Here is a 21,212-nt window from a genome sequence, read left to right on the forward strand (position 1 = left end):
GGGTACCTTGTTTTGACAAATTTTGGTATCAATACCACACTCATCCCTAATAAGGATCACCTGAATGCGAAAATTGTAACCACTAAGACCACGCGTAGTGGGCAATATTCACCCTTGGGCGTCTTGCGCCATGTGGCAGCACAGTCAGCAATGGGGCATTATGGGGCGTTTTCTAAAATAGGTGTAGTGGGGATGTAGGGAATGTGGGGCATTATGGGGCTGTTTGGCAACATCTGAATCAATAAGTGCTGAATGAATAAGATGTCTGAATGGGTAAGAGGCTCTGAACCAGTAAGTGCTGAACCAGTAAAGTGCTGAACCAGTAAAGTGCTATTTGGTTGCACATCTGAGTGAATGTGTAAAATGACATTTTTACCCCTTTTAATTAAAAAAACCATTTTATTATTAAATATATATATATATATATTTGAATTTAAGGCATAAATCTAATAAAAAGACATTCAAACAAGTTCAGTTTTGGAGTTCGGTCTAGTTTTGGAACACGGTATATATATTTTTTTTTTACAAACCAATAATCATATATAATATATATACATGTTAACTTTCCCCATTCTCATCTCATCCCTCCACAACCTCCAGAACTCTCTCTCTCTCTCTACCTAAACCATCTCCATCCCCATCCCTTCACAACACCCACCACCGCTTCACCACCACAACACCCACCACCGATCTTCAACAACAAGACGATCTTCAACAATTGAAACATCATCATGGTAACAAGTCACACAAACTCCGGTAGTGATGTCGATGATGATAATGACCGATGATGATGATGATGATGTTGATGATGATGATGATGATAGTGATGGTTGATGGCGAAAGTGGTGGTGTCGGACAGCGGGTTCGAAGCAGGAAGAAGAGAGAAAGATCAGTGAGCTTGTTGTTTTACCGGAAACCCGAAGATGTCGCCGACGGCTGAGCTTGTTGTCAGACAGCGGGTTCGAAGCAGGAAGAAGGAAATGTTTGTGTTTTTTAGGATTGAGGGGTATACAAGTCACAATTGTCATTCAGAGGTTAGTCAGACTCCACCCCATGTATGACTCGGTCAGACACAAATAAGAGGCTGGGTAAGTTTTAAGAGGGGTGAAACAAACAATCTGAAATCTGACTCAATCAGACATGGGGTATTAAGAGGCTATTCAGATGCTACCAAACAGGGCCTATGTTTGTAATAAAATAAAGGGTAAATTACATTTTTCGTCCTTTATGTTTGTATCGGATTGCAATGGATACCCTTTAACTTTAATAATTACAGTCACAATCCTTTATTTGGAAAACCGATTACACATTTCGTCCTTTAACACTAACCAAGTTACTTTTCATTGTTAAATCTAATCATGTACAATGCATATGAGGGTATAATTGTCTTTTTACATATTATTGAAAAAAACCTAATCCATATATAGTGAGAGAGAAAGAAATAAAAAGCCCTATTTCATCTTCATCATCACCTGAAACAATCCACCAGCACCATCCTAATCCAGCCACAACCACCATCCTAGTACAGCCACCACATCTTTCTTATTGTTACAACTTTGTAACAAGAAACCCATTTAACGTAACCCACTGATGACAAAACCCTCAGATCAGAGACGATCTATACGGAGCTTCGCGGTTGTGGCCGAATCTTGGAGTCTATCGACGGATCTCAACGGAGGTTCGTAGTTTTGGCCGATTAACAGGACACTGTTTTCAACGGTGATTGTGGTGATGTTTTCGGTGGAGAACGGGCGACTAGGGAGGAACAAGGCAGAGAGAGGTTTTAGGAGACTGGAGCTCCGGCAGGTTAGAGTCATGACGACACAGAGTTTAGATTTATCGATTGATATGCGAGGTATAAAAACTGGGCAAAGTATATGTTATCTGGATCTCCAGATGATGAATATAACATAATTACTTTGTATAAAATTTACTGTTAAAAAAGCATCATTACTTTGTAATACACATTACACAGATGAAGGTTTATCGAAGAAATTGATGTGATTGTGGACAAATTGATCTGATGTGAATCAGATTGTAAGCTTAGAGAGAGGGATGAGGGAGAGGGGGTATATTTATATTTCTTTTTATAATAAGTTATTAAATAGTATAAATAATTAAGTAAAAAGACTAAACTACCATTAAGTGAATAGGCTTAACTGAAAATTTTAACCTGGTTAGTGTTAAAGGACGAAATGTGTAATGAGTTTTCCAAATAAAGGATTGTGATTGTAATTATTAAAGTTAAAGGGTATTCATTGCAATCCGATACAAACATAAAGGACGAAAAGTGTAATTTACCCTAAAATAAAATAAAAAAAAATTAAAAATCTCATTGGCCAAATAATGGAAGCTCAAATGTGATTGAACAAGATTTCCCCCATCCGGCGTGATTTATAAAACGCCCAAACAAAAAAAAGCCAAACACGCTCACGGGGCGGAGGTGCCGGCGTTTTCGAGCGAGATTCCGGGCAAAAAACGCCCCACTACACTACATTCGGTCTAAGACCAACTATTTAATTATTGAAGCACGGGGAACATGCAATATTTGAAAGAAAAAAAACAACTCATAAATAAATAACCCAATTATATCTGCATTAAATCTTTTTGTCGTATTCCACACTAACCCCTAACCTCCATTTTCATCGTTCCCCATGGCTTCCAAGGCGGCAAGGAAGGCAATCTACCTCAGAAGCTACACACCCACCTTGTCATCTTCAGTGCTGACAATCTTCGTGTGAGCCAAATTCAGGCCCACTCATCTGTCGTCATGGGTAAGAATTCTTTCATGAGGCGCTCACTCCAGATCCATGCCCCATCTGCCGGAAAACCTGCTTTTGTTGGCGCAATTCCTCACATTAATGGCAAAGTTGGGTTGATTTTGACCGATTGTGACCCAGAGGAAGTGAGTGAAACGGCTGCAGGATATAAGTTGCAGCCGCTGGTTTGTTCGTCTATGGATATTGGGATGTGTTCCCTTTGGCAGTGGTTGCTGGGTTTTCATATGAATTTGCTCACCAAATGAAGTGGTTTTTCAAAGGTTGAAGATTAATTTCAGAATAATAAGGAGATGGATAAGTTGTTTATGTGTATACTTCTTTTAATATCAATGCAGTTAAGCAAATTTTATTACAATTCAGTTGATATGGTTTTTAATTAGTTTTTTTTCATTATTTATATAATCTTATTGTGGTTATGAATTGTTTGGTACTTCTTGATAATCAATTAGGAATATGCACAGATAAAGAAAAGGTCTACTGATAGATAACTGTGGCTACATATTTTTTGTATCCGTGATTTATCTCTTATGTTGGTCATAAGTGCGGTGAGTTGGGATCCTGAGTTTGTTTGTTTACCAAAATAGTTTGAACTGGATTCTTGTTCTAAAACTGTTAGTTTGTATTAAGCTTTCTAAAATGATGATGATATTATACATACAGATAACTGCATATTTTAAAAAAACAATATAATAATTAGAAATATTTAACCGGCCTATTCCAAATTCCAAACTGACACTATTAAACCGTCAAACCCAAATCGTATGCATCCTTAAACCGGATGACTGGCTCCGGTTTAAGCAGTTCAGTCGATTTTATGAAGTACTCTTCATCAACTAAGTTATGTTTTTAAATTGCTGTGGTGAGTGTTTCCCCACATGAATAAGAAAATCCCCTTACATTTCCCCCGAGAGATGAAAACTGGCAAACTCTACTAGTGAAACTATCAACTAACTTGATACCAAGAGCAACAGTCATATTCTAATGCCAACTGGTTCCTTAAACGAGTCCATTATAGCTACAAATCTTCATACGCTTTTGAACTCAACAAAGTAAACTCCTTATCCCAGACTTTGTATTATGTATAGATTTTGCAGATTCTAATGACTTTGTATTCTGTAAAAAATTTGCAGGAAACACTACAGAACGATAAAGAATCTAAAGAACGAAAAATATACCTCTTTTTGGATTGTTTCTTTCTCGTAATCATCACTGCTCCTGTTGTTGCTTTTTTATTTCTTTTCTGGACTCAACTGGAGCCCAAGAAAAGTGATTGGACTCAAATAGAGAATGCCATTTGAACATAGAGTGAACCTGTTGCCATCACTTGATCTTCAGTCCACTTCTTCTGTAATCATCTGTCACCTGTATTTCTATCTCGTGTATTGTAATATTTTTTTATTTGTATTAAACACACCCATGGTCTAAATATATTACACAACAGAGTATTTTAAATCAAAACAACAATTTTACAAATATTGTCTATTATAAGAATCTATTAGGCTTCTCTGCCTCTTTTAATCTTGGAAATCTTCACTGCAACCGCCACATACACCTTATCCATGGTTACCTCTGCAATCATAAAAAGCTTCCTTCTCCATTCCTTCTTGAATGCCAAAACTCCAATAATACCCCAAAAACCTGTTGCAAATCCACACGTTATGTCCAAGTAAAACCATACCTTCCTTAGCCCATTAGCCTTTTTGTATTTCTTCTTGCTTCTTGTGGCTGGTGGGTTTTCAGGATTAGAACAATTATTTTGCAGAGGTGCACCACAGAGATCCCTGTTACCAGCATATATTGATGGGTCGATAAGTGTCTGCAGTTGTTTTCCGGTTGGAATTCTTCCTGACAATTTGTTGTATGACAGATTCAAAGAGCTCAAATCGTTCAAAGCAGCCATGCTTGGAGGGATCGTCCCGCTTAGTTGGTTGTCTGAGAAGTCAAGAGATGCTAACGCCTTCATGTTTCCGATGCTATCTGGAATACTCCCACTCAGATGATTATGAGACAAATTGAGACCCATCAACATAGCAAGTGCAGTTATCTCTGGAGGGATTTCTCCTGTAAGTTTATTGCTTGAAAGGTCCATGTTAACAACTATATATCTCGTTTTTGTATAATCAAGCTCGCTTCCTTTAAAGACTTGAATCACATCCATCAGATGTTCCTCCTCCTTGTAATACACTTGATAATTAAATGCATCTCTTGCCTCAACCATCCCGCTCAACTTTCCAAAACAATGAGGGATGGATCCTGTTAAGTTGTTGTGTGCGATGTCTAAAATATGAAGAGATGAACATTTGCACAAAGAATGAGGAATACCTCCTGTGAAGTTGTTTTTATGCAACCTCAGAATCCTCAATTCTGAAAGTTCTTCTCCAATCCATTTTGGTATGTTTCCTGAGAATTCGTTATTGCCCAAATCCAAAACTTCTAAGATTCCCAACTTTCCCAAGTCTTGTGGTATTTGGCCACTGAAGTTATTGTCATTCAGTTTTAACCATTGCAAGTATCTCAACTTTCCTAAAGAACTTGGGAGGACTCCAGATAACCGATTGCTGGAAACATCGAGAATTACCAACCATTTTGTTCTACACATTGACCTTGGAATTGACCCATTGAAAAGGTTGTCTTTTAGAGATAAAACCAAAGTATGTTCGCTAAATGGAAGGTTTATCAAAGATCCAATGAGTTTGTTGTGAGAGAGATCTAATGTAGAAAGCACGGGCATATTCTGAAGCCATGTTGGTGGAAGACCATATAGGCTAGCATTAGACAATACCAACTCCTCAAGCATCCTTTGATTTTGCAACCACTCTGGAAATCCATTTTCAATCTTGCAAGAACTAAGTTGAACATGCCTCAGTTGGAATGGAGGAATCCAATCATTTGAGATATTAATAATCAACTTATGATGGGAAGATATATCCAAGCTCTTCAACATTGAGAGGTTAGCAAGATGGGCTTCCAAAACCACTCCTTCTAAAGAATTTTCAGAGACATCTAAGTCAACGAGTTTGGTGAGTTGCCCAACTGTAACTGGGATTGGACCTGTTAACAGGTTTGATTGCAGATTTAAATGAGTTAAACCTGTTAATCTTCCCAATGATTCTGGGATAGAACCGCTCAATTGATTATAAGAAAGGACAAGTTTGGTAAGGTTTCCAAGAAATGTTGGAACTGAACCGGTTAATTTGTTTTCAGACAGATCTAATGCTTCTAAAGATCTTAATCTCTCCAAAGCTTTAGGGATTGAACCTGTAAAACTGTTATAGGAAAGACTTAAGACTCTTAAATTGTTTAGTTTTCCAACAGATTCTGGAATTGAACCGTTGAATCCATTTCCGATTGATTCCAACACCTCTAAAGCATAGTGGGAACATTCAGACGTGTTTGATGATGGGCCTATCAATTCTCCTCCAAAAAAAATAACAGATACACTCAATTCCTTCAGATGACATTGTCTCCAAATCCCAACAAGCTCGATGTGCTCAAACTTATTTCCAGAAACATCAAGCTTTAAAAGGTTAGGCATGACAGGAATTGATGAGTTCAAACTGCTAGATGAAAGGTCAAGGACTTTTAGGGATGTGATGTTCATTAGTTCAGATGGAAACCTACCCCCAATTGAATTCCAGCTAAGATCAAGATATTGTATGTTAGAATGGGCACTGGAATTCAAATAAGTGGCTGAAAAGGGGGCATTGTGAAGCCCACACTCTGACAAATGCAATTCTGATAAAGAAGGGATCGTGTTTAGCAGGTTTACAGAGTTCCATGCCAGACTAAGATTATATCTTGAAAGATCAAGGAACGTTAAGGATGTCAAGTTCTGAAAAAAGTGAGGGAGTTGACCTTCAAAGAAGTTGGAGCTAAGATCCAGATGTTCAATGTTGGGAAGTATATTACTTGAATTAAGATGAAGTCCAAGATCAGCATTAGAAAGTCTACAGTTTTGAAGACTTAAATATGTTAATGAAGGAATCATGTAAAATGTCATATCAGCATTGTTGGCTTGAGAAAGATTTACGTTGCTCAAGTGAAGATGCTCAAGTGAGGAAAGGCCAGAAACCCATGCCATATCATTTGACGTGAGAATATCATTTGAACCAAGATCCAGAACCTTCAAATTGGAGAGATTTCCAATGTGATGGGGAATAATACCACTAAAACCTGCATTTGAGAGATTGAGGTAACTTAGCTGCTTGAAGGATCCAATGAATTCCGGAATCGGACTTTCTTTAAAATAATTTCCGCTCAAATCCAGATGTTGCAGATGTCTTAACTCAGCCAAACATGCGTTCACCTTATCACCTTTTAAGTAGTAACCTAAGAAGAAGTCTTCGTTGTAATCATAGTCGCCCAAAGTTCCTCTGAGATGAAGACTGAAAACTCTTCCGGTGGCACCATCACAGCGGACTCCTTTCCATGAGCAACAATCAATGCCAACCCATGATGATAGCATTTTAAAGTCATCTTTGACGCTGTCTTTGAACTGGAGTAGTGCTAGTCTCTCTCGTTCATGGCAGCTTCTTGTTGAATTTTGAGCCCCCAGACAAGAAGTATATTTGGTTGCAACCAAAAACATACTTAAGAAAACGAGATGAAGCCCCCAAACCCACTGATTTCCCATGATTCAACCTCAACTTTTTAGAAGAATGTGAAGAAATATGATGAACAAACTACATGAAGTAATAGTTGTTTGTATAGATAGACGTGAGCTAAGGGATCATGGAAGACTTTGCAAGTCATTGTGGAAAATCAATACACAAATATCATCCACAAAAATCCTCCAGTTCCCAATGGATAAAAATTTGTTGTACATAAATCCTCAACTCACAATTTATAGTTAATATTCCTCATTTTTCTTACAATATTGTTATACACCTTTGAACAAACTTATGTAAAAAAATTCTTTTAATATATTATAGTCATAGCTGGGCATGCTACCTTATAAAAATTCTTTTAAGAGTAAATTACTTTTTAACTTCCTGTGTTTTAGTGGTTTTAACCACTTGAGTCCAAAATCAAAAAGTTTAACGCCTTTAGTCTCTAACTACTCATTTTATAACACTTGTACTTTTTATTTTGGACTCAAGTGGTTAAAAGCACTAAAAACACATGGATTCAAAACGTTATAAAATGAGTGGTTAGGGACTCAGGGCGTTAAACTTTTTGATTTTAAACTTAACTGATTAAAATCACTAAAACACAAGTCTTCTTTTAATATATCTAATTATTTAGAGTTGAAAAGTCTTTCTTTAATATATATATATATATTTGAAAGTAGCTTTCCTTGTGGATGATCATTGGAGAAACTGTATCCACATAATTGCTTCCTTCTATTAGAGTATTAGAGGTGTACAAAAAATCCATAATTGCTTCCTTCTATTAGAGTATTAGAAGTGTACAAAAAATTTGGTTTGGGCCTGATGAACCGGTTTATAGACCGATTTGGTAGCCAAAAAAAAAACGGTTGGCTCGACCCTGATCAACAGTTTTATATAGGTTTAAATTTTTTGTGTTAACAATCATTTTCAACCCGAACCAGTTTGAGCCCAAAAATAAACCGATAAAAACTGGTTTAAATGCTAAAACTAGTTGTGAACCCAATCCCAATTGGTTTGGGTGGGTTAGGTTTTCAACCCTAAAATCGATTCTTAACATTGCCTTTTAATGTATGGGAGTACTTAATTTCAAAACTCGTCTACAAGTGTTCATTCATGCATGGGCGGCTTCTATGTGATGAGTTCTTAGGCTCGAGCCTAGGGCCCAAATATTGTTTACACATAATTCAATGCACACTCAGACGTGAAGAAATTTGTAGCCCATGCAACCCCAAGACATCATGCAGCAACTTGTTTTTAGTTTCTAATTTTATCACATGCAATTTTATTTCTAAGTTATTTTATTTACCTTTTCAAAGTTGGGTTTTCCACTTCCCTAAGATGTAGCGAAATGGGTTGTACCGGAATTTTATTACCTGTGTATTGCGATTGAATGAATGAACATAGGCAGAGTGAAACTATTTAGAATTTGTTAATTCTCTTGTTCTTGAGATTTCCTTACCAATGCTATCTTATTTTTGGCCGATTAGGAGGTGATCTTTGGAATCCCAACTTGAATTACATGGCGTTTTCTGTATCGTAATTCAGCTTTGGAGTGCCCAACAGATGGAAAGAGTGGTAATTTTCTGTATCTCGAATCAATTTACAATCAAGAACCATCTAGTTGTGGAAACACTTGAACAATTCTCCATTCAAGATAACATAATTTGAATCAACACAACTTTGCCGGGAGCCTTTCAAGTCGTATTTGTTAGGATTGAAATGGAAAATCAAGAAGAAGAGAGAAAGAATGTCCACAATCAAGCCTGCCCCAACAGTTGAGGGGTTGTTCCTTTTATTAACTAACTCTAACGACCTTATTACAAATTTTACACATTAACCCTTCTATTACAATTTGTACAATTTGAACCCTTTTACTATTCAAGTACTAACAATACCCTCCCCATAAGCTTTTTTGACCTCAAAAAACAAAAGAGGGGAAACGCAGTTTGAAATCTTCCCAATACTCCCACGTAGTTTCCGTCACCGGTAAATTCATCCAGTGAACTAATACCTTCAATGTAGCTCTACCACCACGACGGACCAATTGTTTATCCAGAATCGCCCGAGGTTGCAAGGTAAAACGGGGAGCAGATGGAAAAGGTCCAGCTAACGGTAATGGACCAATTGCCTTTTTCAGCAGCGATACATGGAATGTAGGGTGCATCTCAGCTTCCGGAGGTAAGTCCAATTTATAAGCGACGTTTCCAATTTTCTGTAGAATCAAATAGGGTCCAAAATATCGTTGAGATAATTTCCTGTTGTGATGATGTTTTAATGATGTTTGTGCAAAAGGGTGTAATTTGACATACACCCAATCGCCTGGCTGGAAATTTCTGTCAACACGATGGTTATCAGCCATCTGTTTCATTCGATTCCTGGCTGTTGCCAAATGACCTTTAAGTTTTACTATCATTGCTTCCCTGTCTCTATGGACCTCCTCCACTGCAGCCAATGCAGTATCCCCCGGGATAAATGGAATATGAATATTAGGTTTTACCCCATAAAGTGCTTCATGAGGAGTCATTTTAATAGAAGAATGCCAGGAAGTGTTGTACCACCATTGACTCAAAGGCAACCACTTAAGCCAGGATGAAGGGGCATCCATACACATACTTCTTAGATAAGATTCTAGACACCGGTTCAGCACTTCTGTTTGACCATCTGACTGTGGATGGTATGCAGTAGAAAGAGCCAACTGTACTCCTTGTAACCTCATGAACTCCTGCCAAAATGCACTTAAGAATATAGGGTCCCTGTCACTAACAATTGTAGATGGGCAACCATGTAACTTGAAAATATTATCCATAAAAGTTTTAGCCACCTCCACTGCTGTAAAAGGATGTTTAAGGGATAAGAAATGACCATATTTAGTCATTCTATCAACCACCACTAAAATAGTGTCTTTGCCTTGAACTTTAGGGAGCCCAGAAATAAAGTCCATCGAGATGTCACTAAAAATGGATTGAGGAACAGGAAGAGGCTGCAGTAACCCTGGACTACCCTGTGTCTCATATTTAGACTTCTGACATACTGCACATTCTTTAACAACCCTATGAACATCTTTTGAACACCCTTTCCAGTAGAATAATTCCTTAAGCTTAGCTAAAGTGGCCTTAAAACCTGAATGACCTCCTATAGGAGAAGAATGACATAAATTCAGCAATTCTTGTCTCAAAAGTGTGTCTTTAGGAACCCATAGTTTGTTTTTCCTTCTCAACATCTGACCATCCCAAGAAAAATGCTTAATCTTCTGTCCCTGATGCAACTGGAGTATCAATTGCTGACAATCAGCATCAGTTGCCCATGCAGCTTGAAACTTTGGCCATAATAAAGGATCTATGGAACTGCATCCCATTTGTAACAATGCCATTCCAGAAACTCTAGATAAGGCATCAGCCACTAAGTTTTCAGACCCCTTCTTGTAAGTGATTTCATAGCTATAGCCCATTAATTTTGACAGCCACTTTTGTTGTAATGGAGTCACTATCTTCTGTTCTAATAGATGTTTAAGACTTTGCTGATCTGTCTTAATGATAAAGTGCTTCATAATCAAATAATGGTGCCATTGTTTAATTGCCATTAAAATCGCCAATAACTCTTTGTCATAAACCGAAAGGGACTGCTGCTTGGTAGATAAGGCTTTGCTAATAAAAGCCAAAGGGTGCCCTTCTTGCATGAGAACTGCCCCCAGCCCTTTTGCCGATGCATCAGTCTCGACAACAAAGGTTTTGCTAAAGTCAGGTAGTGCCAATACAGGTGGATTACTCAAAACCTGTTTGAAGGTATCAAATGCTGCCTGAGTATGCTCATCCCAATGAAATCCTTCCTTTTTAAGAAGATCAGTTAGAGGCTTAGCTAATACCCCAAACCCTTTTATGAACCTTCTGTAATAGCCTGCTAGGCCTAAGAACCCTCTGAGCTGTTTCACATTAGTAGGAGTAGGCCATTGCTGAATAGAAACAATCTTTTGAGGATCAGTAGCAACTCCTGCTGCCGTAATAATATGACCTAAGTATTCCACCCTAAAGCCAGCAAACATGCATTTAGACTTCTTAGCCCTTAAGGTATGAGTTCTCATGAGAGACAGAACCATTCTTAAATCCTTTAAGTGCTGCTGGAGACTTGTACTGTAAACCAAAATATCATCAAAAAAAACTAAAGCACATTTCCTCAACACTGGTTTGAAAATAGTGTTCATCAATGACTGAAACGTGGCTGGAGCATTAGTAAGACCAAAGGGTAATACTAAGAACTCATAATGGCCCTGATGAGTTTTGAAAGCAGTTTTATGAATATCAGGTTCATACATCCGAACTTGATGATAGCCAGACCTTAGATCCAGCTTAGAGAAAATAGCTGCCCCATGCAATTCTTCCAACAGTTCTTCGATCAAAGGAATAGGGAACACATCTTTGACAGTAGCATCATTTAAGCGCCTGTAATCCACACACATTCTCCAAGTAGCATCTTTTTTCTTGACAAGAACTACGGGAGCTGCAAAAGAGCTCGTACTTGGCCTGATCACACCAGAATCCAGTAATTCTTGAGTCATGGCTTCTATCACATCTTTTTGTGCACTAGGGTATCGATAAGGCTTCAAATTGAGATTTACCTTCTCATCTTTCAGTACAATCTTATGATCTAAGATCCTTGGTGGAGGTAGTCCTTTCGGAACTTCGAAAATATCCTCAAACTCTTGCAACAGTTTATCCAAGTCGCCATTGTGACATGCTTCCCCTATACTAGGTTGGTAAGCACAATGAACATCGGCTGGATTTTGTATCGAAAACAACTGTGCTTATACCACCGTTCCTTCCCTTTGTAACATTGTTGTCAACTTCTCCATAGAACACAAGGTAACTCCCTGAGACTTAGCCCCTTTGAGTTCAAAATCTTGAGTTCCCACTTTAAACTTCATAGTTAACTGTTTGAAATTCCACATAATATCATTGAGTGTCTCTAGCCATTGGACTCCCAATACCAGATCATAATTTCTTAAGGGAATTACCAACATGTCTGTTGTAAACCATGACCCCTGCATCATCCACTTAAAATCTTTACACAATTTGAGACATTCCATTTTGTTACCATCAGCAATAGTAACTTGTAAATTGGATACATCTTTCAATGGGCAATTGAGTTTCTTGGCCAAAGCATCATTCATGAAATTATGGGTTGATCCACTGTCTACCAGAATTTGTAATTTTCTAGTACCTATTGATCCCACAATTTGCATGGTAGAAAAAGAAGGAATGCCCATGATAGCATTTAAAGAAATCTGGGGACCATTATCTATGGATTCTTGCATTTCATTGATTTGATCTACCGGTTCTTCCTCCTCTGTCTCCTCTACCTCTACCAAAAAAAGTTGTTTCTTACCCTTGCATACCCTGCTATGACCAGGAGTATATTTCTCGTTACACGAAAAACATTCCCCTTTTGCTCGTTTCTCATCCAAGAACTTATCAGACAACCTCTTAGGGATAGCATTGCTACTGGTAGTAAATGAATTAATAGGAGTTGCTAAGATAGGTTGTTTACTTCCAGTATTGAAATTGCTTGACACACTCCTATTAACTGATGGTCTGTATGTTGTTGCTGTACTACTTTTGATATTCATTGTTTTATTTGCTTGATCTTGTAGTCTTGCAAGCTTATATGCTTCTCTTAACAATGTTGGTTTAAACAGTTTAACATAACATTTGATCTCTGGTTTTAACCCTTCAATGAATATACTAACAGTATATTCATCACACAATGTTACCTTGTTTAATAACAGATCAAATTGATCACAATACTCATCAAGATCTCCTGTTTGTGTCAAAGCTTTTAATGCTCCCATCGCATCTTCTATCAGCGTAGTTGCAAATCTTGCTGAAATTGAACGAACATATTCCCCCCATGGCATTTGCATTAACGTTCGTCCACTAGACTTCATATGCCCTTGATGCCACTGAAGAGCTCTACCTTCTAAATGAACCGCTGCATATCTCACTTTGAATCTATCAGGGGTTTCATCAATCTCGAAAAAGTGTTCACACTTGTATAGCCATCCCTCCGCATCATCTCCGTTAAACTTGGGGAATTCCACCTTAGTGAGTCGATTATTACAGATTCTATCACCCTCATTATTTCTTACTCCATCTGTTCTGCCGTTCGATTCATCATCTCGTGCATCACGCGCGTCCATTCTTGCTAAGAGTGATTGCATTTGATCTCGAATTTGCTCTGAAACTGCCTTCAATTCAACCAATTCGGACAGATTTTGATCTGTTGTTGTTTCCAGTCTTGCAATGTCTTTTGCCATACGTTCAAGTTCCTGCGTTCGTGTCGTCATTGATGGTTCCAGTATTTCGATCTTGAATTGCTTTTGAATTTGTCAATTGGGTTAGAATTGTTCGAACAATGAACAATTCTGAATTGAAACGAACAGAATCAATCGAACAATGATTTGATTCTAACGAATTGAACGGAAAAATCAACCGGTAATGGAGCTTCCGAGGATCGGAGAGCTCTGATACCAAATGTTAGGATTGAAATGGAAAATCAAGAAGAAGAGAGAAAGAATGTCCACAATCAAGCCTGCCCCAACAGTTGAGGGGTTGTTCCTTTTATTAACTAACTCTAACGACCTTATTACAAATTTTACACATTAACCCTTCTATTACAATTTGTACAATTTGAACCCTTTTACTATTCAAGTACCAACAGTATTGTAGTTTTTTTTAATTGTATTAGTTTTTTTTTTGCTGCATATTCTCATTGTTTTCTAACATATATGTTCTAGGCAGTGATGATGATCAGTTTGAAGAGGAAAAGGAACTTATTATCAAAGAAATAGAAAGAGTATCTCAACTCTCAAATCTTGATTCTTAGGTAATATTCCTCATATTTTCCAGATAAGTGTAGGAATATCAAAGCCATAGGTTCTAGTTTGACATGGTCAGCTGCGTGTCATGCGGGTTGGGTTATGGGTGAAAATGGGTCGTGTCGTAAAAGGGTTGAGCCGAGCCAGGTCATATTGGGTTGACAAGCCAACCCTTTTTTTGTCTATTTTAAACCATGTTTTTTATTAATATGCTAGACCATATAAACCATCATTGTACGAATTAAAAAAGGATTTTGGGCCACTTCCAAACTTATTCGACTCGTTACTCTTTTAGCTAAACTTTTTGATTTGACCCTTAATGGGTCAAAACCATGTATCTCGGCTTCCAATTTACAGCTAAAGAGACTAATAAAAATATATTGAAACATGTAAATTTTACAACCCTTTTTATAAAATTCCTTGTAGATTTTGTTTATAACCAACGTTGGTTTAGTTACTGTATTTTGACCTCAGTCAAATTAACACCGACCTTATCACTCTAATTGTGATTTGACTGAAACTCGGTTGCAAATTCAAACGGTGACATGAAACTGAAGACTGCTGTCAACTGTAATCGAGTTTGACCAGTGCAATTAACCTTTTTGTAGCTTGTGTTTTCAGATACAGAACCAGTGATTATCTTTGGTCAAAATAATAGCCACCGCCTGCGTTTGGATTTTTAATCTGATTATATGCGCGTCAGTTATTGAATATAAATCAAGTGATCTTTTGACTAGTGGAACATTATTTATTTGACTTTCAGCCTGATAAGATTTACTGTTTTGGGGGATTGATTATTACTGCTTTCAAGGCAACGAATGTGGTACCAAAACAAGTAGCACCTAGGCGAATGACTTCTGTCAACCAAGTCTTGACCAATCGAAAGACCATTTGTGATTATTGATTAAAGTAAATTTTGGATATGTGAATGTAAATCTCTACCAAAATCTTTATACTTCGGAGATGAAGATGAAAACAATTCATACAGTTAATATTAGCAACACAGTCAACATCTTCTAGTTGGTCCAAATCATCAGCCACATCTTCTAGAGTTCTAGTCGTAGTTCATCAGTGCATGTAGGTGAGAATTTTGTAAAAGACATCGGCGTAGACCTATGTAATTATGTGAACAAATCAATGACTCGATGTAAGAGTTTCTATATTTATCAATAATTCTACCACTAATATCGAAAGCCGACTCATAAGCAGTTGTTGGGATTAGAATTCCTAAAACATGCTTTAACATGTGAAAAATGGAAAAAAAAAAAATCAGCGAAATTAGCTTCTACCAACCTAAAACATCAAAGGTACCATCCCCTTTTATCTTTCATTTTTTGCAGCCTCATCGCACCAATATATATCTAGTTCAATGTTATCAAATTAGAAGAAGACAAAGTACTAGTTAGCTAATTTGATTCAACTATATTCATCGTAAAATGATTAAAACTCCAATTATACTTCTTTAAGTTGGTCGTCGATTTCCTTATTTTTCTTACAAATCATAATTCATACATCTTAAGCTTACACAATAATTAAGATAATACATTTTATTTCGGGTATCTAAAACTAATAGCACAAACAACAACAAATTCACATTGACCAAAAATATCGCAATATTTTTCAAACTTTATTTTCAAAAACAATAATTGAACGGCATTTTTATAGTTGCATGCATTGTGCAAAGCTTACCAAACAACAAATTGAAGATCACATACATGAACTGCGAAAAATTTATTAGGGGCTGTTTGTTTAGCTCTTAACGAGGCTCTTAATGGTTCAGACCTCTTATTGGTTCAGCACTTAATGGTTCAGACTGTTTGTTTCACGAGCAGATGTCTAAATGGTTCAAACATTTGCCTCTGAATGATTAAGCATTATACCGAGTCTGAATGGTTAAGACCTCTAATCTGAATTGGTCAGATATTTGCCTCTGAACGTTTAGGCATTATACTGACTCTTAATGGTTCAGACCTCTTACCGGTTCAGCACTTAATGGTTCAGACCTCTCTTACTGGTTCAGTACTTAACCATTCAGAAGTTGCCAAACAGTCTCAAAGTCACATTATAAAAACATCAAATACTCCATAATTAACCAATTTTATGCAAATGATTAACTTATGCATTAATTCAGGAATTTTAATACAGTAGAGCAATAGTGGTGAGAGAGTATCAAAACCGGTTCCCATTTAGATGGTTTGTGGGCTAAGTACTCATGACTAACAACAAATATGTCCCTAATATTAACATAATTTAATCATTTGCAACTAAAATTTATTATTTATAGAGTATTTGTGGATTTTTTTAACGTAACTAAGAAAACTTATGTGACCTCAAATTTATTGTTCGGTAAGCTTTACACAATGCATTCAACTATAACAAAAATGTTACCCTTTAAGTATTCATGAGAAGATCATAATTGGCTTGCGCGTATGAACACAAAATTTAATTAATATTTAATAATACCAACCTTAGCATAATTTACCCAATATGATTTTTTTTGTTGTATGTGGCATTAGTTCTAAATCCCCAAAATATAATGTAAGAATTTAGAAAAAAAAATAAGGAAATCAAGGAACAAGAAACATCATTATAATTGTTTAATTTTTATAAGATAAATATAAATAAAGCATATGAGCAAAACAATACAATATCTTCTTCTAATTGGGTTGATAACGAGAAGTATGTTAAAATACTCATGATAGTGAAGTCGATAATTGTTTAATTTTTAGATTGGTGGAAGCTGAATTCCTCATTCTTTCTCAAGTTGCTATGCATGTTCTGGATAATTAACCAATCTCAACAGTTGCGTCTAAGAGGGTGTTTGGGATTACGTTTTGAAGTGATTATTTGATTATTGCGTTTGTAAAACATAAATAATCTAAAGAAGTGTTTGGATGAAAAAGTGATTATCTGCCTCCAAAACGCAGTTTTGGAGAAGCATGTAACTACATGCTTTTTCAAAACGCAAAATCTATTTTGAAAACGCATAATCTATTTTGAAAACGCAACACCAAACACCCCCTAAGTCGTCATTCAATACAAGTGGTAGAGTGATTGATAAATAAAGAAACTTTCTTAAGTCAAGGCATTGATTTGCGCACAGGATTCCTTCGGTGTACACAAATGGATTTACAAGATTCTCACCTTCATGAACTAAAACTATAGACATGGTTCATTCATTTTTTTAGATTTCCTAGTTTTATTGGATTAACAACGATGATCTTTTGGATCATAACATCAAAATTCTGAAGTATCAAATCCTAAGTGTAATAACAATTACTTCCATAGTCTCATTGGATTAACAATAATAATCCTTTGAATAATAAACCAAAATTAACCTAAAATTCTTAATGAAACAATAACCTCCTCAATTTTCCTATTGTCAAGATAATCAACTTCCAATATCTTTTACCCAAAAAAAAAAAAAAAACTTCCAATATCCCCTACTAATCAACTTAAACACAACCAAATCCTAACAAACTACTTCACTTTCCTGAAGTAAACTTCTAGAACATAATCATGATCACATATTCAGGCAATCTATCTAATAACCACTGTCAATTAAAACATCAAACCACTATATCACTAAACTATCATCAATTTTAGGTTTAACAATAGTAACAACTAACAAGTGACTATTACTAACAACAACAACAATCACAATCAAAAATATTATTATTATCACTGTAAACATATGTTATGGCACAAAATCATAACCTCAGATCTAACAAATTTCTATAACAAAAACTCACAATTAACTGTCGCTAAACAGAACACGGAGCTTTGCGGCGAAAGTACCGGTGGAATCGAGAGCTGCTTCAGCGAGAAGACTACTCTTGATGTGATTCATGCGATCGGTGAGTGAATTGTGTTCTTTCTCCAAAGTGGCGGTATCGTCCTCTAGATCCTGAATTCGGTATTTTTGACCTACCGATCGCATGCTCAGCAGGAAGATTCCGGTCATGGCGAAGAACTGGATGAAGCTGTGTTTTTGTTTGATTGCGTTAGCCACGAAACCTAACGACTTTTTTGGCGTCGGAATTCCGGCGTCGGCGGCAGACGGTGGTGCCATGACGGTTTTGATCGGAGTTTTTGTTTTTAGGTAGGGTTTTATTGATGTTTATCTGCTATTTACATTGGGTTTGGCCCAATAAGGGACAAGAAGCGGGCCGGAAAGATAAGCCCAAACCGAATTTAAATCAATGTGGTGTGCATTTTAAACCGGGTCGGATTGTGTCAAATAATGTCATGCCACTTTTTTTTTAATTTTTTTTTTTAACTAGAATCGGTTTAAAAGAGGGAAGGGATCGAGTTTGAGCGGTTTAAATCCAGGTAGAAGCAGGGATTTAACCGGTTTGGGGTTGGGTTTGACTTTGTTAACCGGTTTCAGAGTATGGGGTTATAGCCCGATTACAACCCATATGGTTTAGATAAGTCTGAACCAAGTTTTCTTAACCGGTTTCAAAACCAGGTTCAATTCCCGACCTGGTTCTCTCTTTTTTTTTCAACTCAGAATCAAACTAGCGCTTTTATTTTGTTTTTTTAATCTTTTTAGGGTGTGTTTTTTTATTTGTATATTTTAAATGAAAACTCTTTAGCCAATCATGTTGTAATGGTATTTTTAATCTTTTTAGGGTGTGTTGTTTTTTATTTGTATATTTTAAATGGAAACTCTTTGGCGAATCATGTTGTAATGGTAGCATCACACACACATATCATATCATATATCATGTTCCATATGTTCTTTGTTGGGTGTTTTTGAGCCAAGGGTCTCGCTAAAAGTAATCTCTTTATCCTTAGAAGAGGAGATAAGGTGTGTCAGGGGCGGCTCTTATGGTGTGCGAGGAGGACTTTCGCACAAGTCCCGTGATTTCGAGGGACATGGGATTTAAAAAAAATTGATATATACATGTTATTTAAAAAAAAAATTGTAAACACATACAAATTCAATATAAAGGCCCATTATCAAATACCTTTTTATGCTTTATAATTTACCCAACTTAACATTAGGTTTATTGGGCCTAACCCAATACTAATATGATTTAAAAAAAAACAAAAAAAAAACAATTTTCGTTAAAGCATATGGGCATATTTTTCGAGCTCGAACAGTGTACGTGAATTCTCAGAAACGTCACTGGTATGTGTGTCTACATATCACCCTCCCCAGACACTAACAATAGCTTTGCTATACTAGGTATGATTGTTCTTTATATTTTAAATGCAAAAAATTAACTTCGAATTTGCATTAAACAAATCTACATACGAGCCCAATGTTTTATCAACTTTTTGTTAAATATGCCATTGTATATATTTTAAATGCAAAAAAAAAATAAATAACTTCGAATTAGCATTAAACAAACCTACATACGAGCCCTATGTTTTATCAACTTTTTGTTAAACATGTCATTGTATAGTTTGGTTGGTTCATGTAAATAGAGTGTTTTGAATTAACTTCATAAATAAGTTGATTTAAACTTGCTACGTTCATATAAAAACCGATATTCTATTTCTTTTTAAAATGAAACTAGCATCAAGATCCGCGCGCGTTGCGCAGCGGGTACTGTAAACATTGAATGGATTAGTCCAAACGTTATGTAATGCATTAACCATATGAAAACACACGTTTTGACGTATCCAATTAAACTAAGTGCAACCCGCATAGGCATTGTAATTGGATCAAAACATAAAGTAAATCAAATTAATAACGTATTATATGTGACCAAACTCATACATAGAAAACGTAACAGGTATGAAAGAAAAACTGACACGTGTAATCAAAAAGGATCAATTAGAGCTTTCTAAAATAGAGAAAAAAAAACCATAATTTGACTCTACTTGGTTCGAATTTTTTTACGAAACATACATAAATAAGCAAACAAACATATTATATTTGACCTCAATCAACATGTTTCAAATTGATAGTTTTGAAGCCAAACAAAACAAAACCCAAAGTTAATACCCATAAAAAATATTATAAATTAAGCACATGATACAATTCAATACAATATAAACAAACTAATAAACATGTGGTACAAACCACATATGCACTAACATGTCTCAAAGATAGTATATAACTTATTTTACAAATTTATACACACTAAGCATCATGTACAACACAACTATGCAAAAAAAAAATTACTAAGATCATATACAACACAATTATGCACAAAAACTCACTAAGCAACATGTACAAACCCACTATGCACTAACATGTTTCAAATCATGTACAACACAACTATGCAAAAAAAAACTCACTAAGCAATATGTACAAACCCACTATGCACTAAAATGTTTCAAACTGATAGTGTATAATATTATATTTGGTTTTATGTTTTTAACATGATAAGAAAAAAAGTTAACCTAGCTATTGCATATACAAATATATAACTTGATGTTATAATTAAAATAAATTCTATATTATACTATAACGTAAAAGAGAAAGTCGGTGCAGTTAAATCAAATAGGAATCAACACATAGCTATGAAAGAATACAAAAGAGTATCAAGTCAACTTTTGCTTTTGTAACTCCTTACCCTCAATTTTGACATTTTGACTTTTAACCCTTAAACTTTGAAAGTTTTCTTTCTAACCTTCAAGTTTGAATTTCGCCACCACCTCTTCAAGTTTTAAGCTTTATAATTTACCCCTTGCACTATTACTTCATTTTTTACGCCATAACACCCTCAAGTTTTAAACTTTGTGTCTTTATCCCTTGCATTATCACCCTCTCAAGTTTTAAATGTTGCGTTTTTATTCCTTGTACTATTACTCCATTTTTACTGCCACCACCCGCTTAAGTTTCAAACTTTGCGTTTTTACTCCTTGGACTGTGTTACTCTATTTTTACACCTCCTCAACTTTGAAAATTTCATAAGGTTAACGCATCATAACGCGTGTGAACTAATTCATTTGATGTTTGCAATGTACCCGCGCCGCAACACGCGCGGAGGTTAT

General features: G+C 36.1%; 2 protein-coding genes and 2 long non-coding RNA genes across 4 annotated transcripts; 2 read left to right on the forward strand and 2 right to left on the reverse strand.

The window, feature by feature from the left end:
* The first annotated feature begins 581 nt into the window (after positions 1-581).
* Positions 582-3,135, forward strand: LOC110872236 (60S acidic ribosomal protein P0). Its single transcript, XM_022121014.2, has 2 exons — positions 582-1,855; positions 2,667-3,135. Exons 1-2 carry the CDS (start codon positions 1,732-1,734, stop codon positions 3,023-3,025), a joined length of 483 nt encoding a protein of 160 aa, XP_021976706.1. The 5' UTR covers positions 582-1,731; the 3' UTR covers positions 3,026-3,135.
* Positions 3,136-4,162: 1,027 nt separating this feature from the next.
* Positions 4,163-7,590, reverse strand: LOC110869654 (receptor-like protein 46). The gene is made up of 2 exons (XM_035976479.1): positions 6,096-7,590; positions 4,163-5,888 (listed from the first exon to the last, which is right to left on the reverse strand). The coding sequence occupies exons 1-2, from the start codon at positions 7,411-7,413 to the stop codon at positions 4,276-4,278; spliced, it is 2,931 nt and encodes a 976-aa protein (XP_035832372.1). The 5' UTR covers positions 7,414-7,590; the 3' UTR covers positions 4,163-4,275.
* Positions 7,591-14,175: 6,585 nt separating this feature from the next.
* LOC110872235 lies at positions 14,176-15,041 on the forward strand. Its single transcript, XR_002554315.2, has 2 exons — positions 14,176-14,266; positions 14,880-15,041. It is a non-coding gene; the product is annotated as an uncharacterized LOC110872235 (long non-coding RNA).
* An 88-nt stretch (positions 15,042-15,129) lies between these two features.
* Positions 15,130-18,394, reverse strand: LOC110872234. The gene is made up of 2 exons (XR_002554314.2): positions 18,011-18,394; positions 15,130-15,371 (listed from the first exon to the last, which is right to left on the reverse strand). It is a non-coding gene; the product is annotated as an uncharacterized LOC110872234 (long non-coding RNA).
* Between the last annotated feature and the right edge of the window lie 2,818 nt (positions 18,395-21,212).

This window comes from Helianthus annuus, chromosome 8, assembly GCF_002127325.2.
Source record: "Helianthus annuus cultivar XRQ/B chromosome 8, HanXRQr2.0-SUNRISE, whole genome shotgun sequence".
In the NCBI taxonomy this organism is placed as follows: domain Eukaryota; kingdom Viridiplantae; phylum Streptophyta; class Magnoliopsida; order Asterales; family Asteraceae; genus Helianthus; species Helianthus annuus.